At 44.9% G+C, this 14,441-nt stretch overlaps 1 protein-coding gene across 1 annotated transcript; it reads left to right on the top strand.

The window, feature by feature from the left end:
* The first annotated feature begins 3,769 nt into the window (after positions 1 to 3,769).
* osgn1 (oxidative stress induced growth inhibitor 1) lies at positions 3,770 to 13,504 on the top strand. The gene is made up of 6 exons (XM_036531592.1): positions 3,770 to 4,006; positions 7,354 to 7,427; positions 7,831 to 7,967; positions 9,981 to 10,172; positions 10,917 to 11,008; positions 11,385 to 13,504. The coding sequence occupies exons 2-6, from the start codon at positions 7,370 to 7,372 to the stop codon at positions 12,400 to 12,402; spliced, it is 1,497 nt and encodes a 498-aa protein (XP_036387485.1). The 5' UTR covers positions 3,770 to 4,006; positions 7,354 to 7,369; the 3' UTR covers positions 12,403 to 13,504.
* Positions 13,505 to 14,441: the final 937 nt, after the last annotated feature.

Raw genomic sequence — 14,441 nt, 5'->3', positions numbered from 1 at the left:
TCATGAGGGAGAGAGAGAGAGACTGAGGGAAACAATATCACTAATTCTGACTAGCGGGTTATTTCTCCTTAAAAGTGTGAGTTGGAGTGTCTTAAACCCACAACTGGGCCTCAGTATTGAAAAGGACACATTGCTGAGCACTGTTTCTAGCTCAGTGTTTCCCAATCCCACTCCTGGAGGCACACTGTCCTGCATATCTTCTATCTATCCTTGCTCTAACTACCTGACTGAACTCATCAGTGGCACTTTTGATTAGCTGAGCACACCTGATTTAATCAAGCAGCAAGGAGAGACAGAAGATATGCAGGGCAGTGTGCCTCCAGGAGTGGGATTGGGAAACACTGTTCTAGCTGATCAGCATTCAACACAAGAGTCCTTCTGCAGTGTAATAAAGTATAATGCTAAGCATGCCATCATGATGTGACTGTAACTCTATTAAACACTGCTGAATGTCTTTCACAGCACCAAGAAAGACTATAAGGAATAATTACCATTTCAACAACCTGTGGTAATACTAATATTTTTTTTCTCCAAATCCAAGGACTGATGCTTTAGCTATGAGATCAAGGCAACACAGAGTAGCTAGTTCTGTGTGCACCACATGGTAAATATTATGCAATATTTATATAACAGCTCTGTTACCATGACAGCCAAGCACTGGAGTCTATGCTTTAGCTCGTCTTGTTTAGGGGCGGTGGTTTGACATTTTTCCATAAAAGCTCTCAGATTATGGGAAAGAATGAATGTGAATACTGCTGCATCCTTCCAGCCCGTGCTTCTCTTTCAAAAGAGTCATGTGAGAGGGGTGTAGTCTATGGTCCCATTTTAAAGGTCCCCACCTTAAAGATAAGCTGCATACTACATTCAGGATGTTGGGTTGCTGCGGACATGATCTTTTATTTTTTTTTAATTAACAGAATCAAATTTCAACATCACAGTCATACATCAAGATTTTTATGGACGTGTTTAGTGTCATTTATGATGAGGACAAATAATAATGAAACATATATAATGATAAACTGATACTGACTCTGTCAAAGGGTGTAACATTGAGTGCTCGGTGTGGCTTCGCTGTCCACGCAGAGCCACACCAGTCATGCCACACTGTGACCTTGTGGATATCTTCCTGTACAGACAGTTAATAAGAGAGAATGTGGAAGGAATGTGGTTGCCCGGGCACAAGGGCACGACTGGCTGCCGTCAACACCGATTCAACAATGATCTCAGGGCTATTTGCAGAACAGCCAGAATTCCAATCGGGGGCAGAAACTGGCACGGGGGCAGACTTTGGCACCGGGGCTGCCTGTGTGTCAGAACACTGGGCACGGCAGCCCCAAATTCTCCGCTTCAGTGTACACGGGTAATTCGGACAACGTTTTCATCACGTTCTAGGATCTCTCTGAAAGTAAATGGATGATGCCTGTCCCAAAGTCTCATTTGGGATGAGACTGAATGGTTTGTCAATTAAGTATTTTTCTACCTAGCTGGCACAAAGGCAAAAGGCACAGGTGTGCGCAAGGCAGCCCAAACAGGTTCTTAACAAAAGATTTTAGATTTATATCCATTGACCATAAGCAATGACTGTCAAATACAATGCATTAAAAAATTAACCAATCAACAAGACTGGACTGCACTACACCAATTATGCAAACCAAATGCCAAATCATCTGCAAATATCTTCAAGCAATGTTTCAATGCCTCACAATGCCGTGAGAAGTTATTTTCCACTGCAGTTTTCTGTTAACATGAGGGTGGGGTGGAATGCGAAGGCTGGGATATCCTCTGCGCTGAAAAGTGGGACGGAATTGCAAACGGGTCAGCCAAGTTCCGCACAGCTACGTGTTGCCTCAGTTGGCTGCAGAACAAGGGCGTAAACGTTAGCGTGGGAGAATGCGGTCAGGCCAACCAGCGGAAGGACAAACAATGTTCACCCTCCGTGCAATGGCCAAATAGTGGCCATCGCTGGCGACGAAATGTGTAGAAAAGCAGGGCTCAGTGAGCAAGGAATCGAAAACTGTTTGAGAGATATGCATGTAAGAGTTCTTGTCATGCCAGGGAATGTTGTAACTGTTTTCCTATTTTTCAAAATGCTCTTCCTCGTTACGCTACATTTAGGGCCTTCTTACAATTTGCGGATGTGACAATGAGTCTACAGTTTCGCTTATATCCAGGAACTAGCGGTGCTATCTTGCATGATTGCAGTGAGGGCATTATAGGAGGACCGGTTGGGTGATACCTGACATCCTGAAATCCTATCTTTGTGTCAAGGACTTCCTTTGTGTGTAAATAGTCTGGTGATTGTTCAGAATAGACCCAGAAAGATTGGAGAGGTGGACAGGCAGCCTTTTCTCTGTATAGACTGAATTGTGGTTGTTTGAAATTTGTAGTGTCATACCTATGTTCGTCTGTGTGCCACAGTGTGCCAGTCCTGTTCCTCTTTATGTGTGAGGGGAAAGTTGCACATCTTTGGCACATTTTATACGTCGCTCTGGATTAGAGCGTCAGCCAAGTGACAAACTGTAAATGTAAGGTTGTAAGTTGTTCTGTCTCATCTCCTTTTCTGTTTAAATGGTTCATCTCCACAGGACATTAAGTCGCTTAATTCACTGACTCACATCAAGAGCATGTTAGTCATTTCAATCAGGTGTGTTTGGAGCAAAGATAGATAGAAGATATGCAGGTCCAGGGGGGCTCCAGGAGTAGGATTGAGAAACACTGGCTTAGTTGATTGGCAATCTGGATCACGACCATTGGCGGGCTGCAAAACAGGTTTAAGAAGAGAACGTTAAATTTAAATCACCATTAATACCAATTGGCTTTCCTCTCATATTTACATCTGCATGTTCCTACTGCTTTATTGTGCTAAACTCCTGATTAGAATTTCAAATAGACCTTACTAGTCACTGTCAGAGACAAAGGGCAGGGGTAGATCCCAATCCAATATATAGGCTCAGCGACAAACCACATGTGAGACGTGTGGAGACAGAAATGCGCTTTCTCCCGCACTTTGAAAAAAACTTAAAACTTAAGACTTTAAAATGAATGAATATTTATTTGATTGATTACTTAATTTAATTATTCTCTCTCCAGTTCCAAGAATTGATTGAGAAGACAAATATTATTGGAAGAGGGACAAACAGCACCGCTGCCTGCCTAGTTGGCCTATGTGGCAGAATGTCAGACTGAGTAAACGACTAGGCCAGCGTAAATAAATAATATTATTGTTTGCACGGTCATAACTCTTGATAATATCATTATACATTGCATAATTTTATGCCACTCTATTATTGCTGTATTTTTTCCCCTTCTCCTTATGCACTTTTGACAATGCCCTGTGTTTGCCAAGCCGTTTTGAAGTGAACTTGATAAGCCTCAGCTGGGGTAGTCTAAATTCGAGATCAACGGCTGTGGAACGTGCCTGCAGACACTCGCCGCTGAATTTAGCTGCCAACAATGTGCGGGAAGCGAACAGCGGGAGCGCTCCGCATGCAATGTGGGTTTATTTTCTCTCCGTATACAACGCGCACTTACTTATGATTGGCTGATGTGGCTCAGGGGACGAACACAGACCAATTAATGAAAGCACGGTTAGTAACCGAAGAGAAACGCAACGGGGGTGCTCGCGTCTTTTACATCATTGCAGGATGGCCGTATGGTAATCCGCAACGTCAATGCCTGTGTAGCCAGTGATTGGTCCGTTGAGGAAAAGGTACGCTACAATTATAAAATCCCGTGTCAGGCATGCTCAGCCGGTGATTATAGCGTTGAGGAGCTAGTTGTCCAGTTATATCATATGCATGACGCAAGAGCAGTTGATGGCCATTAGTGAATCGCAATGCACATTTAGACTGTAGTATTCTCGAAACGGGAATGTCAACGTTAGCTAAATTTTGAAATCGCAGAGAAATATTACAGGGAAGAGCTGCGGTACAGCGACAGTCATCACGTTGGTTGCTGCGCTAGCTAGTCTACATTAGCTTTCTTGCTGGATCTCCGAAATTATACGGTGAGTTGAACCATGCGGTCTTTCTTTTCTGGGTCCTTCATCCACTTTTGAAGATGTTAGCTGCTACGATAGCTAGCCAACTGCCTTGCTATTTTAGATTCCATGAGCTAACTAGTCAATCCTAGTAGCACGCTAACCTTGCTTCCTACACAGTACATCGATATTACTAGCAAGCTAACGGTAGTTATCTTGCGAACCTTCTGTGTTTCGAGTCGGAATTAGGTTAGCTGGTCGTTTTGCTGAAGAATGGGATTGTCTTTAATCTGTTAGCTAATTACAAATCCAGTTAGCGTTGCCTCTCCAGCCAGCAAGTCTAGACAACTCAACTAGCGTGGCGGAGGCGGTGACCGTGAGGATGCATATGATTCAGCGAGCTATGTAACCTGCTTCAGGGAAGACACCGCACTGCAACGTAATTCATTTTAACATTACCTAGCTATTTGCTGTGCTAGTGCACATCACGGTTTGCTGGTAGTAGTTTGTTAGCTAGCCCACTCCCAGTTTCGGTTGCTAATTACCAAGATAGCTACATTGGAAACGTACGAGGTGTTTGGGGTTATCGAACGGCGGTCACATGCAACAGGGGATGTGGCTGTCTAGCTAGCTAGCTAGTTTCTCTTGTGGGGCAAAGGTCTCACGCATGACACACAAAACACACACACACGAGCAGTAAAGTTGCTGGCTTGCTAACCCCGTAGATTTATATAATTAGTTTTTTGAACTGCGGCAACTGACTTAGTACTTGGTAATAACGTTGTGTTTCAGTAAATGACTTTGGTAAGTTTAGCTACCTAGTACTAACACACTTGCATAAAACTTGCACGCCAGCGTGCGGGCAAGTCCGCTCCTCGACCTTAAAAGTGAATGATAGTCTTAAACTTGTAGGTTCAGCGTAGCGCTATCGCCCGTATTGTAACTTATTTTCGAACTCCCTCTTCCAAATCTTCTCCTCCTTGTTGTAACTTGAAAGTATCTTGCAGACAAAATGTCCTTCCTCAAGTGTTGTCCGATTGTTTAACGGTTCGCCCTTTTCGTAAAAGTACATATCTAGCAAGCTAGATAAAGTTTGGCTAACGTTACAGTAGCTAGAATGTTCATTCTGGAACGCCCACACAGATAGCCACTTCACTGGCATCGGCGTAGAGCAGGCGCTGCGCAGAACATGGAGCCCATCCGGGTGGTATAACGAGCGGGTGATCCGCGCAGCTCTTGATCCCAACTTACTCCTGTGAATGAATGGAGAGCCTGCCTTAAAAACTAAGCTGTTAAAGCCGGCGAGGATATTTCTGTAAACCTCCTTGGCAAAGCATTGTGATCTGCGCCTCTAGCTGTGTTAAAAAAGACTCTGCGTGATCACAGGTAGATGTAACGACTGAACGTTGTACGTCTTCTCGTGGTAAACTGCACATCTTTGTAGTCGCTGATGAATTGCACAGTAGGGCTTTCAAAGGACATTTGACAAAGGGTGGGGGTCGGTGACCCACATATGGCTAACTTTCATTATGTTTTCATATTAACACACGGTCCTCAAGTATTACATAGTTTGCATATAGTGAAGGTGGAGGTAAGTGTCTTTAAAGATTTGGACCGAGGAATTGCATCGGATTTTAAAAGGCTCACTGTGTCCAAATAACATCATAGTCTGATAACCTCATACCTTTATATGAAAATGGCCTACCTTAACATTTAAAAAGGTTATACAGAAAAAAACACTTCTAATGACAACTGTAATTTTTCATATTTGAATGGCAGTATATCTTGTCTGCATACAGCATTGCCAGCATTGCATATGGCATGGTTACAGTATTGAATATGTTCATGCGTGAAATAATTTTTCTTTTGATATAAATTTCCTTTGATGGCTCTTTAGATAAAAGGAATGCATGTATTTGCCTCACAATGTGCTTTAAGCATCTGACACGCTTACTTGTACAGGAGTATCATTATTAAGTGACGGCTTTGAAGATCCAGTAACCATTATGTAACGTGCATTTAATAGTGGGTGTGTACATCACAGCGAAGATCACTTGCTCTTGGCCTGCAATGTGACGTGTGTGAGCAGACAGAATCTGGTAATAAGCAAGTGATGTGTATCTGCCCTTGGGGAAATGAAAATTATGGGTGGCTGAGTCTCACAGAGGTATGCAGTTATTATGTCCATTACTCTTTTCATCTGGTGACATTACAGCATGCAGAAGCTACTACATTCCGTCTCAGAAAACAAAGAAATGAATTGGATCACATTACATTACCGTCATTTAGCAGATGCTCTTATCCAGAGCGACTTACATAGGGTGCAGTTTTACATGTTATCCATTTATACAGCCGGATATTTACTGAGACAATTGTGGGTTGAGTACCCTGCCTGAGGGTACAGCAGCAGCACCGCAGCAGAGAATTGAACCTTCAACCTTTTGGTTACGAGCTCTGCTCCTTAATCACTGTACTACACTGCTGCCCTGATCATATCTGTTGAATAGCGCAAAAGTTTTGAAAATATGTTCATGCTTGACTTGTGGTTCAGTATTCAGTTGACAGTGCATTTCTTAGAGCAAAGTATTGCGACAATTGCGTGACTAAGGGCAAAAATTTAAGAAAGGGGAAATCAACATTCAGCAGCTTTTAACTGACGTTTAGATTCTGGTAACGCTGCAGTTCTGTATAAGGTGGCCTGGGAACCGCTTAAAAAAAACGCTTACCTCACGAGGCGCTGTCACTTTAAACTTTCTGCAATGTCACTATGATTCTGAAGAGCATTATGTAATCGCGGCCGGGGCTGAGGGTGGGCGGGGCCCCAAGGCCCCCTCGTGACCCGGCCCTCCGCAGCTGCCCGCCCGGCTGCCTTCGCCGTTCTGCTGCCCCCTGCCAAAGCTCCGTGCTGCAGCTGGAGGCCCGCCAGCACCTTCCCCTCTCCTCTCCCAGCCCCTGCACCGAGCTTCCATTCAGCTCCCCTTTCCTGTCCCTGAGAGCTCTTGCATCACTTTGCGTGCCTGGTGTGAAACAAAAGCAGATCCGTGATGTTTAACCGTTTGAGGGTTGCGGATTTTTCTGGAAAAGTGGTTTTTTAAAAAAAAAAAAGTAATACTACTGCACGTGAATGAGTTAGGGATCAGAATCAGAACTTTATTCGCCAAGTATAAATGTACAAGGAACTTCTCTTGGTGCAGATGTCGACATTGAAAACGTAAATGCCGACAGAACTATATAATACAAAACATTACAATAAATACTAACCGTATATGGTTAGGGTTAGAGATTTCACCGAAATAGTTCTGGTGCTGGTGTAGTATAGATGCAGTGATGTGGGTTTCTTGTGTTTTTCATAGTTTTTTCTTTTTAATCCACAGATAAAGCAACCCAGCTATGGACCACGATGACAATCGGATCGTTCCCAGAGACGTCCTGCCTGTTGTCATCATTGGTAAGCCAGCTGTGAGACAGGAGAGACTGCAGTCAGTGTTCCCTTATTGTCATTTGTCATCCACACTAGCTTGGCCAGGTTTAGTAACAAAAATGTATTAATAGGCAGCGGCCTCTTATTGTGTGGAAGGAATTTCCACCCAGCTCAGGGATTGTGATAAACTGATTAACTGGGGGTTTTTTTCCCCAGAAGCCTTGCACGCTATGCCACTGGTTATGTCTTGTGACTAATGATTGGCATTTAATTTGCTCTGCAGTTTTGAAGCCTCTGTTCTTTACATAGGCTCTTTACTATTACTGTTAGTTTGTATAGTCTTCACACATGATTTTCTGCTGAACAATATCTGTTTTTTGAAATTGTATGATAGCTGAGACGTAACCGAGTTATGTTATTATTCTGCAAGGCAATGGGCCCTCTGGGATTTGCCTGTCCTACCTGCTGTCAGGGTACATGCCGTACCTGTCGCCTGAGGGCACCCACCCTAATGCCCTTCTGCAGAGCAAGCTGGAGCAGCACTCGCACATTTCCATACTGGAACAGGTTTGTAAGCCTCCAGGCTGCCCGCCTTTCTGCTCTTTGCCTGGCTCCGATGAAGTTAAAGGAGCGGCCGACAAGTACCTTCAGTGTCCACGTTACTGAAATATCATGACTGCAAGATATGAACTTGAGTAAATATTTTGTACATCATTAAATGGTACATCATTTAACACAAGGACCTAATTTAAGGATGTAATTTTATGTAAATAAAACAATACTATAATACAAACTGAAAAACAGGAGGGGAATGAAGTGGACAATGTAGGTGATACATGGCTATACTGTTGCAGAAAATTCATCAGTGGAGAGGCATTTGTCAGGTACTATCAATTACAAATATTGATTTACAGATTTAGATATGTATAATTCAATTTTTTGTGAGTCCCTACGATATGCAATTATTGAGGGGTGCTCTGTATTCATTCTTTTTACACAAAGCGTGTATAATTGTGTATAATTAATTGAATTTTTTTACTAAATGTAATTTTTTGAAAGAGCATGATTTGTCATGGCTGTAATTTTTCTTTGAGTGTTCATTGTGATATATATCAACATGTAATGAAAAAGTCAGTAGTCTCTATGCTGAGAAATATTTATCATCTTTTATCTGTTCCCTCTGGGGAAAAAATGCAATCTTCACATGCTAGATTACATACACTGTCCAGCCAACTCCTACCGAGTTACGGGACATGGGTGGTAAAATGTCTTTATTCCAAGAAATTAGCAGCGTGTTGGACCTCCTTTGGCTTTAATGTGTGCCCGATATATCACAGAAGACTGATCTCTGTTCCAGTTCTCCTTTAAAACATTAGTAAGTTTCAGTAATGAAGGAGGCCATCTCAGTCCTGACCTAATTCTGCATTACAGTTCATCCTAGAGATGTTCTGTCTGGTTGTGTGGTCCCCTGCAACGCTCTGACATTCTTCTCCACAAGTAGTCACACCCATTCCTGTAGCCGTACAGTCCATCCCATGTCCATGGGTCAAATAGTGTATAGGGTACATGTGACGTGCTTACATGTTAGCTTACAATACGATCTGGTTCTTGTTCTTAATTTTTTTATTCACATTGATTCAGTTTAGAGTTGGGATGTATAGAGAAGCTGGCTGCCACTTCTCTCATAAAGGAGCCAAAAACTAAAGGTTAAAAACCAATCGGGCAAATAAACCAGCCTATGCAAGCCCACAGCAGGGACAAAGTGAGCCTTTCTCCTGCTCTCTCCTGTATTTAATCAGGCTTCCATTAGCAAGGTGTGGCTCCTTACCCAATAGGCACACAAACAAATTGCCAGCATGTGCACACAATTAAATGAGTGACACAATGGACAATTTACAATTAGCATTCAGGTTCAAGGGAGAGGTGGTGAAGGCTCTCCTTCACAGGGTGCCATGAAGGATTTTATTGAGTAAAAAAAGGTACCGGGCACTGCCATAACATGGATAGCCTAAAACCTGAGAGTAATGATACTGGTGCGGAGATTGATTCAAGAAATAGATAGAACACAGACTGCTTAAGGCAGGGGTGTCCAAACCTCTCCTGGAGGGCCACTTGTCCTGCATGTTTTAGATCTCTCCCTGCTCCAACACAGCTGATTCAAATGATCAATTTGTTACGAACTCCTGAAGCTACTGAATAACAAACTGATCATTTGAATCAGCTGTGTTGGAGCAGGGAGAGATCTAAAACATGCAGGACAAGTGGCCCTCCAGGAGAGGTTTGGACACCCCTGGCTTAAGGTCAGGACTGATGTGTGGAATACCAGTGCTTAGTCCATTGTTGAGTTCAGTTACAGGTGTGAAATGAAGAATTCATTGAAACTGAAGGGGGTGGCATGATCATTACAATTCATTTTGATATATGCTTTTAGGAATGTGTACTTGAATTGTTTTTTTCTGATGGTCTGAGGGGTTTTTGTGAGCCCCATTGCCCACCCTTTGGCCTGCGTTTGTGTGTAGCTCATAGTGGCTGCGGTTCCTGGGCTGTGTCATCAGCAGTACATTTCGCCTCTGTCTGCAGGATCTGGAGTATCTGTGTGAAGGGCTCGAGGGTCGTTCCTCCAACCCGGTGGCCGTGCTCTTCGATTCCCTCCTCCTGCCGGACAGCGATTTCGGATTGGACTGCGCCTCCCCGCTGCTGTGGCGCTACCAGCCCGAACGCGCCGTCCGACACCTGGTGCTCGGCAAGGGGCCACCAGGGGGCGCTTGGCATGTGAGTTCCTCTTTCCAAATCAAAGGTTGATGTGAGGTTCTGATGGGATAAAAAATGATCTCACTAAATATGTGGCGATTAGCGTAGATGCAAACTCATTCTACACCCTTCTTCGCTTGTAAACACACAAGACCCTTGTCATTCATGGATTTGTGATTTGTGCTTTGAAGTGCACATATCAGGTGGCGCTCTCTTCCCATACTATTATCACATAAACATGCAAGTGAATTCCTTGTTTTTCTGTTATTTACACATGCACACACATACAGTCACATTTGTATGTGATTGTATGTACTGAGATTTTATATTCTACATAGTTTAACATCAGAAACGAAACTACTTTGCACATATATTCTGCTTAAGATTTCAGGATCAGCGCAGTACAGTATTATGGGAAACTGGAACCTGTATGGCAGCAGTCTCCTGAACAGTTAACTTAACTTGCTTGTCAAATAATATAAAACTTCAGACATTACCAGAGGCAGTTGTTTCAAGAGCTCACTGTAATGTGAACGTTAGCCTGCCCGTTTTGCCTATAAACGTAGGAGTGTTTTGTTCGTGAAGCAAGCGGGAAAAGAGAGTTAAATTATGTGAAATTTGCATTTCCAGGCTACATTTGTCAAGCTGTGAAGAACAATGATTGATTGTGTGGACTGGAAGGCGGTAGAGGCAGTCATCTTACTAGTACATTGTTTGCATGCATCACTTCTGGCTGATGGTGTTGACCAGGCTGTTTGTCCCTAGGCAATGGAGGGATCCATGCTCACTCTCAGCCTTGCCAACTGGATGGAGCTCCCAGGCCTGAAGCTCAAGGACTGGGTTAGAGAGAAGCGCAAGTGAGTCTCTCCAAACTGTTTCGCCCCCTAGTGGTCATATATAGTATAGTTCTGTGTCACTTATTTTTTTTGCACATGAACAGTTGGATATTTTACTGAGGCAATTCTGGGTTAAGTATCTTACCAAAGGGTACAGCAGCAGTGCCTCAGCGGAGAATCGAACCAGCAACCTTTCAGTTACAAGCCCTGCTCCTCACCACTGTGCTGCACCGCTGCCTGTGTAAATAAAAGTTATTTATTTAAAATTTTGCATGAGCATTTTCTCTTAGGTGGTGATTATGTGGTTTTTGTGAACTGCTTCACTTCACTGACGAGGGGAAGCTGACATTGTTTGCACATATGGCCAGCGTATGACTGTTCTGCATGTGTGTTGCAGGAATGTTCGCAACGACCGCGCCACACCAGCGGAAATCGCCTCGTATTACCAGCACTACGTGGCGGAGATGGGCCTGCAGGACAGCTTCGCGTGCGGGACCACCGTGACCTCGGTCCAGCGCGTCTCCTGCGAGGAGGGGGCCGGCCGCGGGCCATGGCGGGTGCAGGGACAGCGCTGGCGGGGAGGGGAGGAGGTGCCCTTCACCGTGTACGCCGAGAACGTGGTGCTGGCCACGGGCACCCACGACATCCCCGCCCGCCTGGGCGTGGAGGGCGAGGACCTGCCCTTCGTCTGCCACAGCTTCTGGGAGCTGGAGGCGGCCATCGAGTCCGGGCGGCTGGATCAGGCCTCCGACCCCGTGCTGATCGTGGGGGCGGGGCTGACGGCGGCCGACGCCGTGCTGGCCACGCACCACCTCAACACCCCTGTCTACCATGCTTTCCGCCGCTCCGTCACCGACCCCGACCTCATCTTCAACCAGCTGCCCAAGGTGCTCTACCCCGAGTACCACAAAGTGCACCAGATGATGACCCAGCAGCAGCAGCAGCGGGCGGCGCCGTCGAGGCCGGGGGGCTCCCGAGTCTCGCACCCTGAGCACGCCCCCTCCTCTTTCTCGGGCTCGTACCCGGGGTACGTCAGCTTCCCAAAGCACCACGTGGTGGCCTTCAAGCCCGACCGCAAGTGTGTGCTGGAGGGGGAGGGGGGCCGGCGCACGGCTCTGCAGGTCTCCATGGCTCTGGTGCTGATCGGCGCCCACCCCAACCTGTCCTTCCTGCCGGAGAACGGCCAGCCGCTCAGCCTCAACCCCCAGGAGGCCGTCAGCTGCCGCCGCAACCCGCTGGACGTGGAGCCCTACACCTACGAGTCGCTGCACGAGCCGGGCCTGTACGCCATGGGCCCACTGGTGGGGGAGAACTTTGTGCGCTTCCTGAAGGGCGGCGCTCTCGCCATCGCCACCCACCTGTCCAGGAAGCAGCGGCAGCAGCAGGGGGAGGAGACAAACGGACAGGCGGTCTGAAGAGCCGGAATCCAGCTGCATCCTGAACTCGTAAAGAGCGCACACACACACATACGCTAGCCTACACTGGAGTGGTCAGGACTTTGGCCTCGTTTCGAGATGGCAGCTGTAAGACAGAGTCTCCCAGGGGGCTGGGGGTCTCAATAAGATCTGCAGGGCGCTGAAAGAATCCCCCAGGTCGAGGGAGAGGAGGGCCGCTGACCGGGAGGGTTGTAGGGGGGTGTGGGGGGGTGCACTGTCCCAAAATCCTTACCTTGGTTCTGATCCATGTACAACATAAGCATGTGGAAAGATGCACTCTCTGAAAACCTCTGTGGCTATGCGGACAGAATTGGGTATATTAAGCATGTGGGGTTCATACTGTAAAGTTTCAGTCAACATTAACGGCAGGTGGTTAAAAACCACCATGGGGATATAAAGCGGGTAGATATACTGAGCAATACTAACAGGGGGATGGGAATGGAGGCTGCAATCCCACAGATACATTCCCTGTAACGTGTAGGTGGTAGGTAGGCAACGAGATTTGTGGTCTTGTTGCACAATAATATATTTTTATAATAAATATCTGTTGTCTCTGTGGGAGTGACTGAAGGTAAGCAGTTCAGTCGTAATTTTCATTCTTGTGGGTGCTAAATGATGTACAGGCATTTGATGTGCATGTACAGCCTGCAGTGCTACAACAGGCGAGACTTCCACACTATCAATCTTCCTTAAGAAGAAAGAGAAATCGGACAGGGCGAATTCAGGCTTATTTTTCTTGTCTGGAAAACAAAAAAAGCTCAGCGGTACGTGAATGTGAAATTCATGTTTCAATATCCAAACCAGTTTAACCTTATTTTGAAACAATGTCATGGGAAAATGTAGGCTAATATATAATTTATTAGGTAGGGCTGTTTGAAAGACACTAAATTTAGGAGTGGTAGATTTGGCCTTTAAAAATGTCATATCGGTTGTTCTGTTTGTTTCACTGGTAGGTTGGGTCAATGTTGCATTTCCCTAAAATTGATTAACTTTGTATGGATTGTGTCATTATCATCCAGTAGCTTTTGAGGTGACAGTTCTTTTCTTTCTACTTTGAGATCTGATAAAAGTAACAAGCAAATGCGCAAAAAAAAAAAAAAAAAAAAAAACCCTCAAACTTGAAGTGCACATTAACAGTATTAATTGCTACAACTGAGAACTGGTAGCAGTGGAAATGTGTAATAGATAGTTGAAAGGCTGGAGAAATAAACTCCCAGCTTGTGGATTCCACAAATTGACATGACATTTACAAATGGTTGCGTAACTTGTTTTGATATGCACACATAAATGATTTCTGTGCAGACTGACTGGATTTCTTAGCCCATGATATGCGACTGGTTTCTTTTATCATGTGAGGTAGAGCATGTGCAAGGTGTGGGCACTGTCCTGGTGAGAGTACAGCTTAGACTGTAATTGTGACATAAGATATCCTCCTTAGAGCATACCCAGGGCTGCTGATTGATAAATTAGAAGTACTTGGCCGTACTGTTATGTGTTACAGTTTGAGCTCGTAATAGGAATTTGATTACGACACGCAGGGTGAACATGTACTTGGATTTAGCAGCCATGTACTAAGCCGATAGACCTTGCTGACATTGCTGGTTGAGTCCAACAAACACTTTTTTTTTTTTTTTAAACACTGTCTTCTTGGGGGGCCTTTTAAAGACTCCCCTTTACCATTGAGGTGACAGGGTTGCGTAGTGGTTAAGAAACTGATTTGTAACCAGAGGGTTCCAGGCTTAGGTCCTGTGCAAGACACTGCTGTTTTCCCCTTGAGAAAGGTGGCAAACCTCAAATGCTTCCAGTTGTATAAAAGGATAATATATGCAAAGTCACTCTGGATAAGAGTGTCTGATTTGGTAAATTAATGCATAAATGATGAAGCCCTCCATTGTTTTCTGATAATCACTAGACCAGTTGTAGCCCTGTAAGAAATTAACCTCTTTAAGTTGATGATAATCCTTTTCTTAATTGGTGAAAGGAGCTTTGTGTGATTTATTTATGTGGTCAGTTTAAAT

Source organism: Megalops cyprinoides, chromosome 6, assembly GCF_013368585.1.
Source record: "Megalops cyprinoides isolate fMegCyp1 chromosome 6, fMegCyp1.pri, whole genome shotgun sequence".
Taxonomy (NCBI): domain Eukaryota; kingdom Metazoa; phylum Chordata; class Actinopteri; order Elopiformes; family Megalopidae; genus Megalops; species Megalops cyprinoides.
The sequence above is the reverse complement of the archived record's forward strand: the minus strand, read 5'-3'. Positions and strand labels throughout refer to the sequence as shown.